Below are 25,345 nucleotides of genomic sequence, written 5' to 3'. Positions count from 1 at the left end.
TGATCACATCCATCACCCAAAGCGAGCTGAGGAACCACTAGCAGATGTTGTGTAAGAACAGCTCAGAGTTCTGATCTCAGGTCAGATGCTGCACGTCTGAGATGTCTGGCGCTCCGCTTCACTGCAGGAATGAAGTGTGTTCTCGAGTTTGTTGGGTTTCAGAACCAGAGACAGAAATGAACCAGGGTTTGGTGCAAGATGCCACCAGAACGTAACAAACACATCCAGATATTTAGGATGTAGTGCAAAAAATACAGCCGAAGTGAATTCATGTTTTTGCATCAACATTTGGTATACTTGTGATAATCTATTTTAGAACTCTTTATGGGTTTAGAAACCAGATTTGTATGTGTGTGTGTATATATATATATATATACACACAGTTATTATATTTAAACTATTTATAAATATAAATATATTTATAAATATGGGTTTAAAACCCATATTGATAATCTCAATGTTATTTTATTCTATTTAAGTATTTGACATGACATTAGAATTACTCTGCTATTCTTTAATATTGAGAACGATTTTTAGAACTATGTCTTTATCGTTATCTTTATAGTTATCGTGCTTGGTGAGAACGGGGCTTTAGACAACACATTTTTTGTTTTTGTTCAAAAATGCCATCATAAAGTTAATAAAAATCCCTAAGAATCAATTCTAGTGAGCAAATATTTCCTCTTAATAATACCAAATGAAATCATTAATAATAATAATTAATTTAAAACACTGGTGTAGTAATATATGAGATGCTGAATGTAAAATCAACTGACAGACTAAATAATGCAATAATCAATAATAATAATAATAATGCTATTTTCATATCACTTCATACAAATAGTATCATATATAATAGTATAATAGCATCATATATATATATATATTTTATTATATTAACATATATTTTTATCGAATAATATCATATTTGATAACACTGCACATTCACTTTATAAAATCACATCATAAATATAAAATGCATGTGTGTGTCTGTATGTGTGAATGACAATGTTGAATAGAAATCTAAATATGTTTATATACACACTATTCGTTTAAAAATGTATATTAATGGGGTCGTTGTGCTGCGGTGTGATTGCGCATGCGTCCTGCAGGCGGCGCTGCGTCAGTGAGCGTCACTCCGCGCGCTTCAGATGAAGTTCAGCGATGCTGCAGACGGGACGCTCCGCTCTCCTTCGCTGCGTCTGAAAGTGCTCGGCTGTGCGAGAAACTTCTTTAAAGCGGCATCTTTTGTATCAGAGCGACCCCGGAGACGTTCGGTGAGGCGTCGTGATGATGATGATGATGATGATAACGCGCGTTTGTGCGGCGATCGCGCTCGTGATGTGCGCGTGCGGCGCGTGCGAGGCGGGATGCGCGGACAGACCGGCACCGAGATGCTGTCCGGGACGGAATAACGAGTGCGTGGAGAGGAGCGCGAGGAGAAGCGTGTGTTACTGCGACACGTACTGCCTGAGGAGCGGCGACTGCTGCGACGATTATCAGACCGCGTGCCACATCTCAGGTGAGTCCGTTATAAACCGCGGGAAAATACGTGAACCTGCCGCTGCTGGCGTGACGTCACGCCGCTCTGATTAACGGCCGTCAGTTAGAACTTCTGCAAACAAGTTTTGTATCAATAACAAAATGAAGGAAGTGTCATACAAAATACTTCATCGAATTTATCCCGCCAAGCATGTTTTTTAAAGATTTAAGCGTAATATTTCATATACCTGTGAATTTTGTGGTCAAGAAAAAGAAACTATTTTGCATCTTTTTTTTCATTGTATTTACTCGAGATTATTTTGGAAGGATTTGGAATTCTATATTAACAGAAAAATAGAGTGTATGATAGAAATGTGTATATTTGATGTACTTTTTTATACAGAAAACAAAAATTTGAATGGTAAAGAACAACATATTATACGTTTGTTTATTTTGTTAGGAAAATTCCAGATACATGAGAAGAAGTGGGCTCAATGTAAACCAAATTTTGCACATTTTATAAATGACTTTAAATTATATGTAAATCTCTTAGAACAAACAAAAAACAAAAAAGCACTGAAAACATGTAATGCGAATAAAGCATTGAACTTTATGTAATTTTCTTCCTTTTTTTTTTTTTTTCTTTAAAAAAAAAGAAGTTAGAACTTCTGAAAAAATGTTTTATTTGTTTTTTTCGCCTATGACATGTCTTATCATAAGGAATATCATCTAATTACATGCAAGTAAATCCAAGCCAAATCCTAACCCTAACCATATAGTAAGTATGCCTACATGTAGTTAATAAATATGTGACCCTGGACCACAAAATCAGTCATAAGGGTCAATTTTAGACTGGTTTTGTGCTCCAGGGTCACATATTACTCCGAACTTAAATGTATATTAATTACACTGTAACAAGGACATCTTAAAGTGTAACCTTAATCTGTTACTTCTGTTTATTACACATAAATGTAAACACAGGTGAAATAAGCCTTTGTTTCTAGAACTGTTTCAGAGTTCCGTTCAGTTTAAAGATTAATTTTATGTTTGAAAAATAAGAATGTTTTAAATGTTTTTATTTAACTTCTATCATTTTATTATTATGTATTTTTTGCTTATTCTTTTGTATACCTTGGCTGTATTTGTAATTATTGTAATTATAGTTGTTATTATTATTAATTTTTGTCAGCCAAACCTTATTGACACAAAATATTTACTTGAAATTTACTCTGAAATTTTAAGTTAATATTTCAATAATTTAATGACACCTTCACATGTCAGTTCATCGGTCACGTGACATGCAGGTTAACAAATATGTATATAAAATCATCAGTCATTCCAAACCTCATAGACTTCCATTGTATTTTCTGTCCATATAATGGAAGTCAATGGGAACCGAAACATAATGGTTAGTGGACTATCCCTTTAAATACAACTTTGGAAGATTTGGAATGTAGTGCACAAATCAAATTATTTTTTTTAAATGTCTTTAATCCTTTAATGATATTTTGAAGAATGTTGGTAACCAAACATTCTCATCATCCGACAAAAAAATTAAAAAAGTCAATGCATACTGAAACTGTTTTGGTTACAAACATGTTACACAGAAGAAAGAAAGTTTCACAGGTTTGGAACGATATGAGGGCGAGTACATAATGGCGAATTTTCATTTTTGGGTGAACTGTCCTTTTAAATCATTATTACTGAAAATGTTTTTTCAAACAAAATTATTCTTGCTTAATTGTATTACGATTTGAACAGGATTTATCAGTGAATAAAATCTTAAACTTGGGCCTATTCCTCACACAAAGCATCATATGACTTAAGGAATTTGGAAATATAGTGCAAACGTCATATGAACAACTGTTATGATGCTTTTATGTTTCTTTTCGAAGCTTAAAAGTCATGGTCACCATTTGCTTTTGCTGTAAAAAAAAAAAAAAAAAAAAAGCATCTCCTTTTGCATTTTACAGAACTAAAAAAACTGCTTTAAAATCATGAGGATGAATAAACGATGACAGAAGTTTAATTTCTACAGTTGCTATTGGATAATTCTGCCATCATTTGTTCAAAACGTGGTCTTAAATTAGGTCTTTCAGCAGACACGTCTGAACGAGATTGTTGATGGAGTATTGACAGAAATCAGAGGCTCAGAAACAGCTGGTGTCTCTGAGTGAAGTATGTGTGTTGGGTTATTATCACAGCCGTCATTATCTGCTGTCTGTATGTCTCTCACCTGCCTCAACTACAGCAACAGAGCTCAGAAACTGCTTCAAATACAGCCTATGTATGTATATAAACAGTACATCCTATCAGCCCATCGCAGCAGCTATAAAACATCCCAGCATTCTGCTCTATATAAGCCAAAGACATGATATAAAGATGGCTTTCATCTCTGTGTTTTGACTTGAGGGAGGTCTGAGGGAGGTCTTGAGCGTCTTCCAGGTTTGTTGAGCTCCTCAGGAGTTCAGAGTTGCTTAATTATATTTGTTTACGCTGTAAAACTCAGTCACTGAGACTTTAAAACCTCTAAAAGCAGAGCGTGACAGTCATGAAAACACTCCAGTCACACTTATAAATGTCTGAATGTCAGTGCATTAGAACATATCAAAACGAGTGCGATTTTATTGAAAAGAGAGATGCAAAAACATTTAACAAAAGGAGTATAATTGTTTTAAAAATAGTTTTGAAAATGCACACACATCTCTCAAATAAAGTCAACAGTTCTTCAAAGTTCACTCATGATTCCTAGTCCAAGCCGGATGTTGTTGGCAGGTTTGCTGTTGTCTTTGTGATCGCTCGTCGCCGTCGTCGCTGTGCGGCTCATTTTTATTATGTTTTATTATGAGTAATGTTGGACTGGAAGGATTCGGTTGGTTTTGGTTTGTTCACGTCTCCAAATAACAGCTTGATCTGATTCATTCAGACATACACTCCCTCAGCCATGATTACTGCCATATGTGTGTGTGTTTCAGCTGCTGACTTGATATATATAGCTGAGGAAAACAAATATGCAAAATATTTGCTAACAGAAAAACAAAACTCTGTGAACCTTTAAACAGATTTATGAGTTTGGGTGTGTTTTAGGGCTGGGTGATATTGCTAAACAATTATAGCGCCGTATTTTAATTATTTTTTGATATTTGATATATCTTGATATTTCTGTATTTGCTCAGAAATGGCTTGAAACTTGAAATTTTATTAAAGGGGTCATATGATGCTTTTTTAACACACAGCGTCTCCCTGACATGGCTGCTTCAACACTAACTGCGGTTACTGAAACCACACCTTCTTTCTTTGCGTGCACATTTGGGTGCATTATGCAAATATTTCCACATAGTGAGGTAGATATGTGGGGGCGTGTTAGAACGAGCCGTTTTAGGGGTGCGTGGCAGAGTCTTAACTTTGATAAAGAATATCTCTTTGGTTTTGAGACTTTAGTCTTTGCAACTTCAGGGATCTTATCTATGCACAATCAGCTTGTAACACTCCAAAGAGAAAGGAAAACTTGAAATCGCATCATATGTCCCCTTTAAACTATATCAGTCCACAACATAGCCATTGATGCTAAAATTATTCAAAATGTTTAATGTAAGAAATAAAACAGTGAAGTTTTGTTAAATGACCAGAAGGACCAATAACAATGTGAATATTTACTAAAATAATGCTAATATACACTGCTCAAAAAAATGAAAGGAACACTTTGAAAACATCAGATCTCAATGGGGAAAAATAGAATGCTGGATATCTACACTGATACGGACTGGGTAATGTGTTAGGAACGAAAGGATGCTACATCGTTTGATGGAAATGAAACTTATCAACCTACAGAGGGCGGAATTCAAAGACACCCTGAAAATCAAAGTGAAAAAAGGATGCAGCAGGCTAGTCCATTTTTCTGAAATTTCATTGCAGCAACTCAAAATGGTACTCAGTAGTTTGTATGGCCCCCACATGCTTGTATGCATGCCTGAGAACATTGGGGCATGCTCCTAATGAGGCGACGGATGGTGTCCTGGGGTATTTCCTCCCAGATCTGGACCAGGGCATCACTGAGCTCCTGGACAGTCTGAGGTGCAACCTGGTGGCGTCGGATGGACCGAAACATAATGTCCCAGAGGTGTTCTATTGGATTTAGGTCAAGCGAGCATTGGGGCCATTCAATGGTATCAATTCCTTCATCCTCCAGGAACTGCCTGCATACTCTCGCCACATGAGGCCAGGCATTGTCGTGCACCAGGAGGAACCCAGGACCCACTGCACCAGCATACACTCTTAAAAATAAAGGTGCTTCAAAAGATTCTTCAAGCGATGCCATAGAAGAACCATTTTTGGTTGCACAAAGAACCATTCAGTCAAAGGTTCTTTAAAGAACCATCTCTTTCTTACCTTTTTATAATCTGAAGAACCTTCTTTCGCCACAAAGAACCTTTTGTGAAACAGAAAGGTTCTTCAGATGTTAAAGGTTCTTTATGGAACCATTTAGACAAAAAGAGTGTATTATTTTTATAAGAGTGAGTTATTTTTAAGAGTGTAGGGTCTGACAGTGGGTCCAAGGATTTCATCCCGATACCTAATGGCAGTCAGGGTGCCATTGTTTAGCCTGTAGAGGTCTGTGCGTCCCTCCATGGATATGCCTCCCCAGACCATCACTGACCCACCACCAAACTGGTCATGCTGAACGATGTTACAGGCAGCATAACATTCTCCACGGCTCTCGGCCTTTATGAAAGACAAGATCTACCTATTGAAGAATTGATAGAAAAAGACATCCCAGATTTTACTTCAAATTTGAGGCCTTTTACTTAGTATATTAATTAGTAATGCGCCGATCATAGCTGATTCAGAATTCAGATTTTCTTTTATTTCTTTCTTTTTTTTTTTAACTAGCAAATTAGATTCTGATACTGATACTGATTTTTAAGCAAATTTATTTATTGGCTATTTTCCTTTATAACAAATCGCCTCATGCTACCAGTAGTGACACTGACCCTAGCCAAATGCAAAACTAGTGAAAAACAGTCAGAAAAGATGAGTAGGGAACACAATGTCAGTGGCCTCCACCTGTAAAACCATTCCTGTTTATTCCGGGGGTAAAATACACGTTTTTCGGCGGGGATCTTCCAGTAAAATTGACATTCCAGGGACTAAATATCACGTTATTGGGATCGCTTCAACCCGCGGACACGAACGACAACCCGCGGCAACAGTGTTAAGTAGCCCAATTCCGCGGGAAAACCGCGGACTTGGCAACATTGCTTATGAACCGACCGCACTATAGCGTTTCCTTGTTTACCGCTGTAAACAAAGCAGAGTTAAGCTTTACACGGAGAAGAAAATGCCATTGCCATCTAAACTTTTCTCAAGACAGTTCCCTTCAGTGATACATTAATATAACCCCATAAATGTAATGCATTTTTGTACTTATTTTACTGTTTTTTCGGGATCTACTGGGACAGTGATAAAGATCTACCAGTCGCGATTGCGATCGACGGGTTGGCGACCACTGCTTTAGAGAAGAGTATTATCTTTCCTATTTTTCTCTCTCTCTTGTACCCTGGAGCAGGTTTCATCTAATAATCTGCTCTTGATGTTCCCAGTAATTGTTCCCAGTCTTGGCTGTTGTCTGACTTTAGATGATGTTGTTCAAGGCTCTGGGTCATTTACAGTTACAGTCTGAACCACAAATGAACTATATTACTACAGCAGAATGACTCTATACTGGAGGGTTATACAGTATATTGCCCAACAGTTGAAATGTTTTAACCATTACAGAGATATAACATTTACACTGAGCAATGTGAAGCATTGATGTCAGACTTTTCATGCATTTGCTACAAATATACCCATCTTAGGTTTGAGTCCATCATAAATAAATAAATAAATGGCTAAATATATCAAATAAAAATTAAGTAAATAATAATAATGAATAATAGTAATAATAATAATATTTTTTAAGTATTTCACTGGAGTATTCAAGAATAGGCACTAGTTCAAGGTTATATACGGGTTGGCGACCACTGCTTTAGAGGCCTGTGCGTCCCTCCATGGATATGCCTCTCCAGACCATCACTGACCCACCACCAAACCGGTCATGCTTTCCGATGTTACAGGCAGCATAACGTTCTCCACGGCTTCTCCAGACCCTTTCACGTCTGTCACAAGTGCTCAGGGTGAACCTGCTCTCATCTGTGAAAAGCAAATGGTGCCAGTGCAGACCTGCCAATTCTGGTGTTCAATGGCAAATACCAATCGAACTCCATAGTGCCGGGCAGTGAACACCGGGCCCACTAGAGGAGGTCGGGCCCTCAGGCCACCCTCGTGAAGTCTGTTTCTGATTGTTTGGTCAGAGACATTCTGTTCAAGGCTCTGGGTCATTTACAGTTACAGTCTGAACCACAAATGAACTATATTACTACAGCAGAATGACTCTATACTGGAGGGTTATACAGTATATTGCCCAACAGTTGAAATGTTTTAACCATTACAGAGATATAACATTTACACTGAGCAATGTGAAGCATTGATGTCAGACTTTTCATGCATTTGCTACAAATATACCCATCTTAGGTTTGAGTCCATCATAAATAAATAAATAAATGGCTAAATATATCAAATAAAAATTAAGTAAATAATAATAATGAATAATAGTAATAATAATAATATTTTTTAAGTATTTCACTGGAGTATTCAAGAATAGGCACTAGTTCAAGGTTATATTTGGGTTCAATATGAAAACCATTATATAGGCTGTGTTTTATGTATAAAATATATATAATAAAATATACATTTATAAAATATATTTAAAAAAATTAAATACATATTTGTAAACATAAAATATAGCCTGTATATATATTTTCTAAAACTAAAATTCTAAAATTTTATTTTAACTTAAAAGGATTGTTCCTTAATATAAGATTTAGGTCATACCACCCACCACTAGATTCAGGCATCATCTTTATAATGTATACAAACATTTTAGCCAAAATCCCAGTCATCTGTCAGACAGTGGCCCCACCGGACCGGATGCTGTAGATGTTAAACGTGAATACTGTCCAAACGTGAGTGCATGGCATGTTAAACACACGGCGCCATTAGTGCAGCTAATGGAGGTGAGCAGATCTGCATGAAGTACAACCGAATGTAAATTCTGCCTCAGGATTTCCTCACAACTCTGAAGATTCAATCAAAGTCAAAACAAGTTGACACCTTTAAAGTGCTTAAGATGTTTTTTATACAGTCTGCTTCACATCATAACCCTTAAGAGACTTTCATTCTGCAAGCATTTTTAAGATTTCAGCGTTTGTTGAGTTGGTTTTGAAGACTGATCTTACTCTGATGGATGGTGAAAGATGCTGTTTACACGACTCTGTCTTTGCTGTGAGGTTAGTGTGTTGACATGAGTCTGTTTGACGTCTCTCAGGACGGAGCTTTTTTGTCTCTGTGACAGATTCCTGACAGTGAGGAATGCTGAGGAATATCTGTCGTGGGTTTGGTGGCCCTCATAAACACCCGTGTGCTGTGAGAGCGAATAAGAGCATGCATGAACAGTGAACAGGAACAGTCTGGTGCACATGTTGCATGTTACCTGACACACGCACATTTCATGAATGTGTTGGTCTTGAGGAAAACCACATGTTCCTCTCTGTCCTCCCACATCATCTTTTGACTGGCCTAACGTTAATTAAGACTCAGAAGAGCTGCTCCATCTGTGAATGTGTGAGGAGGTGTGATTCTTTGGCTCTTCAAAACGATCCAAAAGGAGTAGTTCACCCAAAAATGTTTGTTTCTTCATCAGATTTGGAGAAATGTAGCATTGCATCAGTGTCTCAGCAATGGATGCTCTGCAGTGAATGGGTGCCGTCAGAATGAGAGTCCAAACAGCTGATAAAAGCATCACAGTATTCCACAAGTAATCCACAGCACTCCAGTCCAGCAGTTAATGTCCTGAGAAGTGAAAAGCTGCGTGTTTGTAAGAAACAAATCCATCAAGACGTTTTTAACTTCAAACCATTGCTTCCGGCTAAAATACAAGTCCATAATAACGCTTCCTCCAGTGAAAAATTGGTCTGGTCTGAATCAGGAGAGAAATCTGCACAGATCAAGCCAAAACAACTCTAAACAAATATGTGTGTGGATTTTGATGTGAGAGACCACAGGAGATGGACCTTTGCACGGGAAGAAGCATTATTATGGATTATAGATTTTTGTATGGCAATGAAATATTCTAGAGATTCCTGTATTCTTTTCCTCCACAATTTTGGCAGGAATTGTAATTGTAATAAATGAACAGTTCTGCTTCTAATTCAGATTCATTTTACTGGTTCTGGTTCATTAATGATTCTATGGAGGATTCTTTTAGTACTTCATTCTTTTACACCGATTCATTAAAAAGAACCAAAGAGTCATTATTTCATAATAGTAATGGGTATTTTGGCTTTTTTTAGTAAGTCAAACGATTTGACTCGGTTAAGCAGTAAGAAGCAACTCTTTCGACTCCCAAATGACTCTTCATTTAGTACCACTTCTGGCTTTTATAATTCAGCCAAATATAATTGGTTTGATCTACGATTGAAATGTGTATACTTATAATCTCAAATTTACTTTGTTTGGTATAAAAACTTTATTAAACTATGTAAAAACATCTAACACTTTGAATGTTTCATTTATTTTATATTGAACTATCCAAAACACAAACCATTCCAAACAAATCACAATCAAAATGGAACACTCTGCACCATATAAAAATAAATGATAACATTCAAAACAGCACCATCCAACATGTATAGTTGCATAATTACAGTGAAAATGTGTAACAATGTCTTGTATGTGTGTATGAAAAATCAACACAACATTCAGACATATGGAGTGCATGTGGCGAAAAAAAACCCATCCTATTGTTCAGTCTTGCATTAATTTAACAAAAAATAAATAAAAAGAAAAAATGTCTTTCATAGAGCCAAATCACAAACAACACATCATTAGTTCATAATTCACTCATCATGTTTGTTGTGTGCAATCAGTAACGATGTTGCAACAGTAAGATTATTTGTATTGTTTTCTCTCTCGTTTCATTTCAGCAAACTCACATAAATCCTCATGTGCTTCAGATCTAATAGATTCACAAAGTGTTTTAGTATGATGACTGAAGAACGCAGATGTTCAATACCTGTTAATGGAACCGAATGTCATGAAAACCATTTGGCTCCGTATTTTTTTAAGAAGGAACTATGTCTGACTCTGAACAATCCAGATTTACACATACATAATACTACAATTAAGACATTGTTGGTAAGCAGGTCACCTGATCAGAACACTTGTGACCTTTGGTGACCCAGGAGTGCGAGTAAGATTAAAATGCTGTTGGGCCCGTTGGACCACCGATGACGGTGCGAGCAAGGGGAGGTTTGTCTGGGAACGGGATGCAAGGCATATCTGCAGAACTAATGCAGGGGAATGTGGGGAATTTGACAGGGCCTTTGTTTGTAGGTGTGTGTTTGTGAGTGTGTTTGCGTTCATTGTTGAGATGTGTCACTCTGGTGTGGAAGAATAGAAGAATGAGAACACACAAGCCGTGAGGTCACCGAGAGAACGACAATAAATGAAATAAAGCAGTGATTCCCAACCAGGGATGCATGTACGCTAGCTACTACTTCAGCATGATTTCAGTTTTGCTTTGTCAAACCTTTGTTTTGTGAAATCTAGGTTTGGCAAGTGAATCATTACAATAATGTCCATAAAACGGGTTGGAAAAAAAGGATCCATATAATTGACATAATTATATAATATGTTCACTTTCAGTGATAGATTTTAGGATATGCACTTAAAGATTTTACATGCATTGTTGTACAGGTTTTATGTGGTTTACGCAAGTCTGTGCACTGCAAAAAATGGGTTTCTTAGTATTTTTGGCTTCTTTTCCAGTATAAATTTCTAAACACTCTTAAATCAAGGTAACGATTTAAGATTAAGTCTTGTTTTTTCGAAAAAAAGGTGAGTTTATGCTTTAAAACAAGGAAAAGATGTTTGCCAGTAGCATTAGAAAAATAAACTTAATTTAAATGGAAAACAAGATTGTTTTCAGACCTCATTGGCAGATTTTTTTTAAATTTTATATTAATTTTGACTTAATATATTACGTCTTGTTTTCTGACCATTTCTGATCATTTTGTTCCTCACGTTAAGGTATCTTGATTTAAGAATGTTTAAGAAGTAAACAAAACAAAAACAAGACAAAAATACTTAAGAAGAAAGTAATTTTTTTCAGTGTAGGGCCAGGAGGGTTTGGTCATACAACTTTAAATTGGCTTTGGGTTCTATTTTGAATAACTTTTTTTCTTTAAATCCATTTGTATACTTACAGCAGTGTAAAAACCAGAATTTACTGCTCTGAGGGTCAAACAGGTCTGTAAACAGCAATAAAAACCAGATTTAGAAAGTTTTATAGGGTCTCAACAAATAGAGTGCACATCAGTCCAGATCAAACACACATGCATTTGTTTATTATAATTGTGAATTTGAGTTGTTTTGAGTTTATCTTAGTTTTATTTGCGCTTTGAGTGTAGCATATGTGTGCACTTCAGTTTTGTTTAATGTTGGCCCAGTATTTCATGCATCAGAGCTTTGATATGGTTTACAGCTGCAGTCTGCATGTGCTCTGTGAGATCTGTGTGTGTGTGTGTGTGTGTGTGTGTGTGTGCGACGTGTGCATGCTCACATACAGTACCTGATTGCATGTGTGCACGCCAGCTGTGTTCGTGTGGTTTGCATGTTCTGGTGGATAACGTGAGCATATGTTACATATACAGGGGGTTAATCCTAAAGATTTACTCTAAAGCTCAAGTAGAATGCAAAATTACACCACAAACACATGCACCAAATGCATTAGGCTACATGCTTTTTGGGAACATGCTGTACAGTAGCCAGTGTTGTATGTATGAGATTATTCAGTCTAACAACACTCCATTACTGTCTTAATTTAGCTGGATTAATGATACACTGAAAAAATTGGTATAGGATTTCCTTTATAACAATTTTCACTAATTTCTAATCGAGAACCTGAGAGACAACCAAGACATTTAACTTCTCCTAGTTGGTGAAAAGCTGCTTTGAGAGCTTTAACTTGGTGTAGGACTTTAACTTGACGTGTAGAAGCAGTACTGAGTAAACCAAAGACCCTAAATGTTTACTCGTTCTCTTGAATACAGGATCACAAACACTCAGACACTTTAGGATGTGCCACAGAAATCACTAGCTGAGTTTACAAACATTTTGGAGCGTGTAGCCCACGTGAAACTGTCGGGGATCTCAGTTCCTCTGAAGCCCACATGAGAGAGCAGCTGTGTTATTGAGATCCAGACTCAGCGGCGTTTGCTTTCTTCTCTGTTTGTGTGTAGTTTGAGGGTGTGTATGATGTCACTGCACACAGCTGTGTGATTGCAAACTCTAATGTGATCGGTGTTCATGCATTCTTCACCTGCACTCTAAACAGATATTCAGGGGACCTGTTATCACAACTTAATTAAATGCAGTTACAAAATAAAAACGTATTGATTTATTAAAACTAGGGCTGGGTATCATTCAAAAATTTTCGATATCGATACCGATACCTTGACTTCGATACCGGTGCCTGAACGATACTTTTTTCGATACCAATTTTATGAAATCAATTTTAACAAGATTACATTATCTGTAACCAACACAATAAATCAGTGCAAATAGTTTTAATAAAGCTCAAATAGTCTTCAGTTTACACATCTGTTAGGCATTTACACGAGTGCGTGTTCGTTTTAAAACGCAGTTCAGACAGAATCATGATTTCTATTTATTTTCCACTGATTTACTGATGAGCATTAGCAGCTTCCAGCGCTGTCTGCTTGTGTTCTCTCTTCGATGATCGCTGCTCTGACTCAGAGGTAATAACATATTTCATTTCAGCAACATTACGTGGCCAAAACACACATTAGACGGCAATCCGAAGTTATTACAAACACTCGATGGTGGTTTAAAGTGAGTTTTGAGTAAAAGCAGAATATAAATCTTATTTATTGTCTTATGTAACATGATGCTACAGTTTGCATGAATGGTCACATAACGCGCTTTCGGTCGTGTAACGTTAGTATGAACGGACATCTGCATATGATCGGAACTCCACGCAGCTCCCGCGCTACTCTCCATTGGAAACGAATGACTGAATGACCGGTCTGTCGTTTGTTGGAGATAGTGGAAAGCACGAGGATCGTTTTCATTTTAAAACATAAACGCACCAGTGTAAATGTAGCCTTACATCTAAGGGGGCTGGGACACATTCGCACTACAGCCTCACGTGTGCGCCACATCTCTAAGTGTAACCGGTGTAAACTGTAGTGTGTTCGACTTGACGCAGACAGACTGTGCAGACCGATCGGTGTATTACAGTACCACGAGAGCTAAAGAGAGCAGACTGCTCCGTGCGTTTTCGAATCGCTCTCGTGGATGATCGATCTGCGCCGCACCTCTTCTGGTCGAACACACCGTCTTGTGCTGCAGGCTTATTGGCTCACTGACGCTGATGAGATTAACCCCTTAGGTATCGAAATTTGGTACCGAACGACGAGACGTTTTTTGATACTCGATGGTATCGAGGCAATTCGGTCGGTGCCTAAAAAGTATCGAACTCGATACCCAGCCCTAATTAAAACTTTTAAGTTGCAAACATTATTTTGATGAGTTCTGTTGACAATAATGTTGATCAAACTTAATATTTTGTGTAATTCAAACTGAAATAAAAACTTAATGAAATTGTCTTTGACTGGAAACTGGGCAATGGATTTCTAGTTCCAAACATGTTTTGCATTTTAAAGAGAATGAATGTTAAAATTAAGTGTTATTTATTTATTTTATTTTTTTAGTAAAATAAGTGTTTACTGCTGTCATGTTTGACATTTACAAGAGTTTATGTTGAAGTTTTTGTAGGCATCATTACACATTACACAACACTCATTCGCCATGACCAGAGGCATATTAAAATGTAATTTTTATGAGCAATCAAATTAAAAATTTGCGACAAATTAAGTCCCTTGAACTCAATGTAGTTTGTTGGTCGAACAGTTTAATTAGAACTTGTCATCATAACTCGAAAAAGATTGATGCAAACTGTTGGTTTATTTTCTTGTTCAGCCGAAGCATTTATTTTTGGTTTGAATACTTTAATATTACTGCTTTTCATGCGCTTGTTTCACTCCTGATAACTGAATGCATGAGAATAATTTTTGTGTTTGTGTTTGAATCACTGTTTTTCTTTAAATCTATTTATATCCTTAGACCAATAAATCTGCAAAAAGCAGAATTTACTGTTCTGAGGGTCAAACAGGCTTGTAAACAGCAATAAAACCTAGATTTACAGAGTTTTAAAGGTTTAAAGTCTTAAAATGCTCGCTTTACTCATGATAATGTAATGCATGGAATGATTTTTATGTTTGCATTAAAGAAAGCATTTGCTCCTGTCTCTTGTTTTCCTCTCAGCAGCTATAGACTGTGAGGTCCGGCAGTGGGGTCCCTGGTCTCCGTGTTCGTCCGTCTGTGGGGCGGGGACTACAGAGCGAAGCCGACAGGTAGCCACGCCCCCACGCAACGGAGGCACGCCCTGTCCCGACCTCAAACAGCGCCGCGGGTGTCTCGCACACACCGAGACCTGCAGTGCAGCTAAAGGTAATATACATACTAGCTCTGTTAAATCTTGCCGTCTACATAGGCAGCACACTTCTAAGGCAGCATCCTAACTGCAGTGGACTTTTTTCACATATCCAGGTTTCTCAGAAACAGAAGTCATCATAGTTGGATAAAATTCTATAGTGGCGAATGGAAAGGACAACAAATATAATATTTTTTTCAAGTGTGCTCCAATAGCAAAAGACAAAACCCACAATGGTATTTCTATGACTTTCCCAAAGAAGAAAAAAAAATTATAGGGAGAAAGAAGTCAAATTTGCCATCACTCCCTCAACCGCTGTATTAGAAACACTCATGCAGAAAAAATTTATGAAAGATTTTGCAAGATTTAAACTGGGATTGGCTTCTCCATGAAGGATGCATGCTGTGCAATGCTGCTTAAAAAATTGGCTTATCTTAAAAGAAGTAGAATTATACCACCTAATTTTATAAAAGGGCTTTGCATTGGCAGTAGTGCTGGGTGGTATGACCAAAAATTTTATATCACGGTATTTTTCAAAATTATACCGGTTTCACGGTACACAACGGTATTTTTTTCCATGCATGACCGGGTGTTAACCATATTTTCTACTGATTGAGAGAGGAAATACTGCAGTATATTGACTTAGAATGCCCTATTTTACTGTCATGATGAGTGAATATTGTCAAAAAATACCACACAAAATAGTGACTAAACACGACCCCTTTTAATACATGTTAACCAGGAGTCTTTCAAACAGTGTCGCGTTCCGAACGTTGTTTAATTAAGCGACATACACCGGTATTGCGGTATTTTAAAAATTCATATCATAACAAAAATTAACACCGGTATTTGGTATGAATCGGTATACTGCCCAGCACTAATTGGCAGCATGCGTATAATCTCTTAAAATGCTGTCTGTGTAGGAAGCTCACTCGGTTTTTAGTGTCTCTGTGTGTGTGTGACATCCAGAGTGAGATAAAGAGGGAATGAAAAATGTGTGTTTGTTTATAGAACTGGAGTCAATGTCAGTGCATGTGAATTTCCACATCAGTATCGCATTATCATTCCACTAAATCATTCCACCTTAGTTGCCTGAAGAGACGTATTTTACTAGCTCTGTGTGTTTGAGCGCAGCTGCGAGCTGCACTGTTTTCATTTTAGCTGAGATCTCATAGCAAGACATTTGACCACACACAAAAGACTGCAAATATTTCTTGTTAGTTGACAACATGTCCATTGTTTCCCCCCCCCCCCAACATCATTGTATTTTAGGTGCTCAAGTTTGCACCGTTATTAGTCACCCTTTCATGTCTTTGCAGATCATGTTGTTAATAGCATTGCATTGTACCATAAGCAAATATGCCATGAACATGCCTCTCAAATATGAGCTTAATAAAACTATGGAAGCCCATTTCTGCCACTGAAAAATAAATGGGTAAAGAAATAAATAAAAAAATACAATTCTGTGTAATGCAATTCTGAATTACAAATCAGAATTGCGAGATTTAAACATGCAATTCTGAGAAATAAGTTTAAACCTCACAACTGTGACTTTTTCTCAGAATTGCACGTTTATATCTTATATACACGTACAGTAATTGCGAGTTGTGAAGTCAGAACTGTAAGATATAAACTCACATTTGTAAGAAAATATCAGTCTTTTTCCCCATCAGAATTGGACTTTATAACTTGCAATTCTGACTTTATATCTCGCAAGTGTAAGATAAAAAAGTCAGTATTGTGAGATAAAGTCCCAGTTACCTTTTTGTATTTTTTATTCAGTGGCGGAAACAGGCTTCCATAAAAAACTACTGTTTAGTACACGAATGAGAAATACTGTATACAGGTTTAAAAACTGTTTTAAGGGTGAAGCATGAAGCACACTGCTGTATGCATGTGGGGCTCGTGAGTGTGTTTGTTTTGTGCTCTGGTGCTGCGTTTCGTCTCTGGAGGAGTTTAATTTGCTCTCTTTCATTATCTTGATCTCTTCCTCCTCTTCAGAGGTGGCCAAAATCCTGCCTGACTCATTCAAGCGGAACTTTAAGGACCCCTGGAGACGGCCGCACATGCTTATGAAGGAGGAAAAGAAGAGGTGAGAGCGGCGGGATATTATAGAAAGCAGGACGAATGCAGCTACATTAACAGATAATTCAAACAGTGATCAAAGACCTTCCTGTCTTCTAGCAAAAGGTTGCGACAGGAGCCTAAATATCAAGTGTTGTCTAGATTTACGGCACAATGAGAACAAGATGAATATGAAGCTGTTTATTAGGATTAATTAAATGATCTTTAATCATAGTTTCAGTCAAATAGACCTGATATGGGGTGGGTATCTGTGTTTTTACTTAACATTATCCAAATATAATGCTTACATTTATATATTTTTATCTCACAATTCAGAGGTTTTTTCCGCAATTCTGAGAAGAAAACTCAGGACTGCAAAATATAAACTGAGATGTGAGATATAAACTCAGAACTGTGTGATATAAACGCAAGATATGAACAAAAAAAGTCAGAATTTTTAGATAAAAAGTTGCGATTATATTTTTTACTTAAAACAAAAACAGAATTGAAAGATATATAAACTCAGAATTTTGACTTTCTCACAATTCCGAGTTTGTCTCTAAATTCTGACTTTTCTCAAAAAAAGACTGAATTGTGAGATAAAAAGTCGCAATCACCCTTTTTATTTATATTTATTTTTTTATCCTTTCGCCAAAAATAGCATACTTGCTGGACATACTTTAGATTATTGTGTCTGTATGTACAGGTTGATATGTAAAAAGTCAGCATGAAATGAAAAAACACGTTTATATTTTCCAAATGGATATTATAGATCTTATTGTGAACGATTCATCCATCTGTTTCATTAAAAAAAAAGAAAAAAAAAAAGAAAAGATCTGTCGCTCCTTGCATTTCACATGACTTTAAAGGGATAATTCACCCAAAAATGAAAATCCTGTCATCATTTACCCTCAATTCATTCTAAAGCCATTATGATTTTCATTTTTCTGTTGAAATTATTTATCACCTTATGTAACAGAGAAATGTGCACAGTGAAATTGAATGGACACTTAGGCTGTAAAGCTCCTTAAAAGTAGTCTATACAACTTGTACGCTGTATTCCAATTATATTTCCACTATATTATATTGTGTACATTCAAACATCTGATTCACTCCCTATTCACTATATATTGCATGATATGCCATTCACTATATAGAAAATAGTAAACGTGTGAACAAATTACTTTATAGAGTGTAGGGGGCAGGTCACTTCAGATTTCAGAAAGCGTTTGATTGGACAGAAAACCTGATGAGAAGCGGAAGTGCAGAGTGATGTCATCAAAATGTTTGTTTTGTATTGGTGGATGAGAAAGACTAAATGTTGAATACATATTCTTTCTAAATGGGAATTTTGTCTTTTTTTTTTTTAAAGCACACTAGCTTATAGATAACCTAAGACTAACATATTCATACTAACAGCCATAAAACCGTTTTTAACTGGTTGTATTTTGAGTACAGCAAAGTCCACAACTTAATTAATTTAAATGATTTTACAAACCCGTCCTTAAATCGCTTTATATCCCTTCTTAAACCCCTAGTAACACCTGCCTGAGGCCAGGAAATCAGATTAGTGTGTGTGTGAGAATGAACTCGACGTGTGTGTGATCAGCGTCAGATAATGAGGAGTTAAATAGGATGGCGGGAATTAAATAGCAGGTGCAGGTTCAAATGAACTGTGGTTAAACGACTATGTGAGGATCCTTCCAAACCACACACACAGGAAATCCCAGAGCAAACCCTTTCAATAATCGCAGGTGTAGAGACCACGGAGGAGGAAAGGACGCCACACAGGCATAACACATCAAACTAATGAAATCCAGCGTGGGAAGACTGACCTTTAACTTTATACAGCCTGCAGAAAGTCCTGGTGGAAATAAAAGCACAATTCAGTGTTCATTCATCATCAAGCAGGTTTCATACAGTGTGCAACCAATCTAGGGCTGTCAAAAAAAAAAGTTGAATTTCGAATATTCGTCGAATTTAAAATAAAAATCCACATTCGAATGCAAAAACGTTGCATTCGAATTTTAGGTGTGCATCAGGCAGCCTTATCGGTGGCGCACGAAATGCGACGACAATGTAAGTGTCATTGCATTTTAATGCTTTTGTTAGCCTATCCAGTTGAAGCCACTGAATGTGGCGCTGCTACGTTGTTCATTCAAAATATTGCAGAAAAAGAGAACAATCAATGCGGGGAAGATGTTGTTTATGTCAAAACCGAAACCAAGCCGTTCACACAGAACGCATATTTAATCACATTTTCTAGAGGGACATCTATCACCGTTGCACTCGCGTCTCGCACAAGAGAGCCAGCCGCATGTTTAGAAAGCCATGTAAAATGAATGCAAGTTAAACTTTTAAAAAACATGTCTCAAGACTTTATGGTGGTTTTCCCCATCCCAGTGCATCTCAAGTTTTTAAATGAAGAAAGTACTCTTTGTGATTGGTTTTCGGTGCTTTGTATTAAACTATACATGCATGATGCCGTTTTGTTTCTAATTGTTTAAGCAACTTTATTAATTATATACGGTTTATAAGCATTATTTTAAACATTATGCACTTTTTTCAAAGATAGTCGTGTTATTTTATTATGCTTTGAAGAAACGTGCATAATATTTTGCTTGATGTGGCCTCAGGAGAGAAGCCAAAAGCCCCCCCCCAACTGTAATTATGCCTTTTAAATTCGAATATAATTCGACTATTGATAATATTTAAGTAAAAAATTAGAATTTAGTTTTTCAGCCATTTTGACAGCCCTAAACCAAACATCTTTGCTCATATCATGAGTGGCGAGTTTGCAAGATTCTCAGTGAATAATGCTTTAAATTTAGTCTGCAGATGTTATTTTGATCTGAAATCTGTCTGTCTGTCTGCAGTTACTGTGTGCAGATGCGTGTGAAGCAGGCGAGCGCTGCGTGTAAGGTGAAACCGTGGAGCGCCGGCTTGGTTCGCGAACGATCCGTATGCGTCGAATGTCAGAGCGATGCCATGACGACCGATAACCGCTGCTGTGGCGACGGGCTGCAGAACATCAGGTACGTGTAAAGTACATGCATACGCAAAAACTTACTAAACATTCCTAACAATGAAATTCTTCAGAAATAACCTCTTACAGTTAGGATAACCTCCAACTTGCCTCAAATCCCCAAAGGTAAGTTGTTTAATGAATTTATTGGTGTTTTTAAAAATTGCGCATTAAAAGCACAAAAAAAAAACAAATGCAACAGACTGCTTAATCTTGAAACATGCTCTATTTAAAATACACAGTGCATTAGAAAATGGTCTGGACTCATGTCACAGTGAAAATAGTGTGGGCGCTTATAACGGTATGGAGGGGCCTATGAAATCTGTTTACATTTTTTTTTTCTTAAATTCCATTTTAATTTTTTCTGGATTCAATTTTATTCTGTTTCAATTTTCTGGACTGCGTTTTAATATTTAAATAACATTTTATTATTCAAAAAGCATGCCTAATTAATTGAAGTCATGAAACTTATACAATTTAACAGCTATTTATTATAAATTTACCATTTTTTATTTTTAAATCCCTTTCTGGGGTCCATTTTTTTCAGTTTAAGACTCTGTTTTAATGGTTAAATTAATATGAAATATACAATTTAACAGAAATTTATTACAAATTTAACAAAAATAAAAATTTTAACGCCCCATGAAATCTATTTTATTTCTTCCTCAAATTTGACTGAAATTCTGTGTTTTTAAAATGTTTAATTATTATTTTTTTTAATTATTATTATTATTATTTTATTTATTTTTTTACCAAATTCTGTGTTTTCCATTTTAATTATTCTGGTTTAATTACATTTTAATGATCAAAAGCATGTCTAATTAATATAATTCATAAAAACAACTAAATTAATTAATTTGTTTACAATATTAGGGCCTATGAAATGTTTTTTTTTTCTTTTTTTCAGAGATTCTGTGTTGTGTATTTTAATTTTTCTGGTAATTAAATGAAGGCATAAAACATGAATTTATCTTTTAAGTTTTAATCAAATTAGAATTTTAAACTCTTTCTTTGTTTATTTTGATTTATTTACATTTTTTTTGCAAACAAAATGCTGCACAACAGAGATTTACTGTTAAAATTAAAACATGGGGAAAAATAGTGTGATTATTCCTCAAAAAATAAGGTTTTAATTTTTTTTCAGGTTGCTGTGAAGACCTTTAAGCTTCTGTGTGTCTATGATATGACGATAGTTTTTCTCAAATGAAACCAAAAAAATATTAATGAAGTGACTCTCAGAGCAGCTCTAGAGATGAAGTTCATGTGTTTATGAGCTTTTCAGGAACTGCACTTTTTAGAATTTATCTTAACTTCTTTCATAAGAAGATTTTTATAACTCCAGCTCCTGAACTTGAGGTTTTTGACATCAATGTCTCTTCCACTAGAACCTTCTGGTCTGCTGCATCAGCTCCGGGTTGCTCTGGGTCGTGGGTTCGAGAGTCATTCACTGAGGACTGCCGGTGTCCGTCTTACTCCATGATTTTCGTCTGAACCAAAACACACTTTCAAGCTCATTTCGAGGGACATGGTTGCTTAAAATGATTCCACAGGAGTCCTGGAGAGCCTCCTACATATGAAGCCAAATTCTCTCCATCAAAAGTTAAGCAATCTGTCACCTTCCTGTGCCTCCACCAAACCAACACACAACCCTGTTCTTCTGAAGCTCTGCTATCTACCTCCAAAATGCACCTGCACCCGTTTCTGATGCCTTGGATTATAGATTTCACTCTGTCCTGTTTTTCTACGCTCTCTTCTGATTCATACATACTGTATTTATATATGTTTGAATGTACTTCTGTGTGTCAGTGTGCGTGTGTAAGTAATGTTGGCACGTGTTGCATGTGTTTTGAATGCAAAACTCGTTAATGCACGAGTTGCTGAAAGACAAGCTAATGTATATAAATGTTTCTATTTGGTAGTATTTCGTTTTCTGGAGAAAATCCCTTCTCTGTTCATTTTCAAGTGTCCTGATCTGTGCAAAACACTACAGTGCCTTATGAATGCCACTTTCACACGTTGACCAAAGTTGCTTTGACATCAGCGTTCATTTTGTTTGCATGATTTGAAAGCTGTATTCGAAACTGCATTCGATTCTTCTTGAAAATGGGATACGTTTCCTGTGTTTTCATTTGGTATAAAAGCAAAGTGCCCTCAATTGTGGTCGTGGACCACAACTGATGACGTATAATTTGTCCATCACAGTATAAAACATTTCTCATTACTGCTGGTCTCTGCAGAAATTGCCTTTCCATAAAATCCAATTAATTTTATTAAAATAAATGTCCAATTTATTTATTATTACAGCATCCCTGACTCTAATATATAATGACTTTCGCGCACACATATAGTATAACATCAGGACTGCACCAAATTAGTACTTTCTAGATTGCAATTTCATTGTATTTTTGTCTTTAAGTAATATTTCAATAGTTTTATTGATGCTTTTGTACGATTTTTTTGCCTTTTGTTATTTGCGATGTTATTCGTATTCCCATCACACATTAAACAGTCATTCGTCTCAGTTAATTTTCTATCATTGCTTGCTTTTTCAGTGTCATAATTGACATTTCAGTGTGATTCTGATGCTGTGGTTTGAGTAACGCAGTAACTGGCGTCACCGAGCCGTAGCAGGTATTTAGCGTGCATGTGCTCATTACAGATCAAAGGGCTCGTCTTGTTTACATGCACCCGTCTGCACACATGCTACGCTCACTACATATATTTTGTGGCATTTTTTGCATGCTAGCTCAGCAGCATGCTAAGTACAGTATACTTCAGATTCAGGTAATCATGTGTTGATGTTCAGTTTGTTGGATGGAATTTGTCTGAATTAACAACCGACACAGTTACTCTAACCAGTACTTTCTGCACTGCTTTACACTTCTACTTTAAACTTCTGCTTCAATGCTTTAAATGACTTTTGTAAAAATAAAAAACTAACTTTTCTAACAAAAATGCCAATGTATGAATATCTTTACAAAATTATTTTTTAAATGTGTATTTATACCTATATATGCACTATATAGTGTTTTGAACATACTGAGTAAAATAACATAATTACTATGTATAATGAACCACATGCTACTTTTTACTGTAACTGATTTAACAAAAAATATGCTCATTTAGTTTTAGTAAACTAAAAAAAGCCAATGTATGGATGTCTTTACAAATATATTTTTAGTTTTTTTGTGTGTGTTTGTATATACACACACACACACACACACACACACTACTGTTTAATAGTATATTTTTATGTTTTTGATCCAAAATACAGCAAAAACAGTAATATTACATTTATTTCTGTGATCAAAGCTGAATTTTCAGCATCATTACTCTTGTCTTCAGTGTCACATGATCTTCAGAAATCATTCTAATATGCTGATTTGCTGCTCAATAAACTTTTCTGATTTTATATATTATATATATGATTTTATACTTTATAATATACTGTATATATTTGAAAAAAAAAAAATGTTATGATGGCATTCAATCAAAGATAATTGCGACGGTTGCTAGTGCCATATATGCCTTTTCTGATCTTAAGATGTATTTTGATTGTTTTTAAGGTTTCTTTTATATTACTTATTTAAGTATATGGATATGATCCCTTTTTAAATGTTGTCTTCTGCTCATTGTGTTACTGTTTGTACAGCACTATGGTCAACGTTGTTGTTCAGTGCTTTAGAAATAAATTTGAACTATATATATATATATATATGAAGAGTTTGGTTCCAAAAACAAATCAGTATTGTATCTGGTCGGTATTGAAAAGCCAATTTTTAATTTTACGCAAAATGCGATATCCGCCATCTTATTTTGTCTTGTTTTCTCCCTGTCTTTCCAAACCGCGACAAACGCCAGTCTCCCTTCTCTGCAGAATGCGATACATCCGCTCAACCAATCACAGCGCACCATTCCATGCATTGTAAACAGTAACTGACAAGCTACGCAATATCGTGTTCATAATCGCAGATGAATCGTTTTCGATTATGAACGCGATATTGCATAGCTTGTCAGTGTTCTATGGCTCTGTGTATTAAATGCCGCTCCATCTGAAAGCATGTGATGGAGATTTACTACTAATCACAGAACCGGCTTTACTGACGAGATGAGCATGACAATCGCATGCGATTTATCGTGCAGCCCTAAAAAAATTAATAATTTTGACGCATTGATGAACCTGTGGTGGTTTCTGCGGTGGGGAAGAAACGTAAGCTATTAATAAGATTAGTATTGACCAAGTTCAGAGGCTGTCGTATGTGGATCAACTTTCTTTGTGTATTTTCAACAGTTTCAATATGAAAAATAACTTTTATATTGATTCAATGGATTTATTGCATTTTGGGAAAAAAATAATCAGTTTTTATAATAAATCTTTTACAATCAAAATCTGGATTAGAATTTTTAATGTTATTATAACCTAAAGATGCTATGTGAAAGATTGAAACAGAAAATAGTGGTTTTCATCTCGCCACTTTCTTGGTAAAGAAAACACATTTTTACTCAAATTAATCAAGATGGATTTATAGCGTTTTGGAACCAAACTCTTCATATATATAGAACTAGTATGCATACTGACTGAACATACTAAAAGCTAGAATGTAGTACTCACAGTGTTTGTCAGAACTATGGTCCAGTGGTTAGACGGTGTGTTCATGCCTGATAAGGTTCAAATCTGGTCTGTGTCAAGAAAAGATCCCTTTCCCCCAACTTCCTGTCTGCTCTGTACTGTCAACATACAATAAAAATGGCAAAAGCCCATCAATAATAAAAAAAGAGTGACCTCACTGAAAAGACAACAGATGAGCTCAGTGATTGGCTCGCCAGTGATGTCATGGTTAATTTCTCCAGTGAGCTCACTGAAGGGCTTTCTAATGGGGTCTGTGAGGGTTAAAAACAGATAAAGTGTACTTCTGAATCAAGGCTAACCAAATTACATGGGTTTGGCGGGATTTTATTTTATAACTGTGAAAGGGTATAGTTTCATTTTATAAGGAGTTTGACTTATTTTATTAGTGCAAGGGGTTTGGTAGGGTTTTGTTCTATAAATGTAAAAGGTTTGATATCGTTTTATTCTGTCAGTGAAATGAGATTCTGGGTAA

At 36.1% G+C, this 25,345-nt stretch overlaps 1 protein-coding gene across 2 annotated transcripts; it reads left to right on the top strand.

Moving 5' to 3' along the window:
- The first annotated feature begins 1,167 nt into the window (after positions 1 to 1,167).
- Positions 1,168 to 23,193, top strand: LOC107671045 (somatomedin-B and thrombospondin type-1 domain-containing protein-like). Of its 2 annotated transcripts, none has more exons than XM_016463891.1 (5): positions 1,168 to 1,522; positions 14,989 to 15,171; positions 17,156 to 17,246; positions 20,095 to 20,253; positions 21,629 to 23,193. In XM_016463891.1, exons 1-5 carry the CDS (start codon positions 1,291 to 1,293, stop codon positions 21,732 to 21,734), a joined length of 771 nt encoding a protein of 256 aa, XP_016319377.1. In that variant the 5' UTR covers positions 1,168 to 1,290; the 3' UTR covers positions 21,735 to 23,193. The 2 variants fall into 2 exon arrangements, with proteins under 2 accessions (XP_016319377.1, XP_016319376.1); XM_016463890.1 differs by having other exon boundaries at positions 14,986 to 15,171.
- The last annotated feature ends 2,152 nt before the right edge of the window (positions 23,194 to 25,345 follow it).

The sequence above is a fragment of the Sinocyclocheilus anshuiensis genome, unplaced genomic scaffold, assembly GCF_001515605.1.
Source record: "Sinocyclocheilus anshuiensis isolate Anshui unplaced genomic scaffold, SAMN03320099.WGS_v1.1 scaffold332, whole genome shotgun sequence".
Lineage (NCBI taxonomy): Eukaryota > Metazoa > Chordata > Actinopteri > Cypriniformes > Cyprinidae > Sinocyclocheilus > Sinocyclocheilus anshuiensis.
Note: the sequence above shows the minus strand (reverse complement) of the source record. Positions and strands in the feature narration are given on the sequence as shown.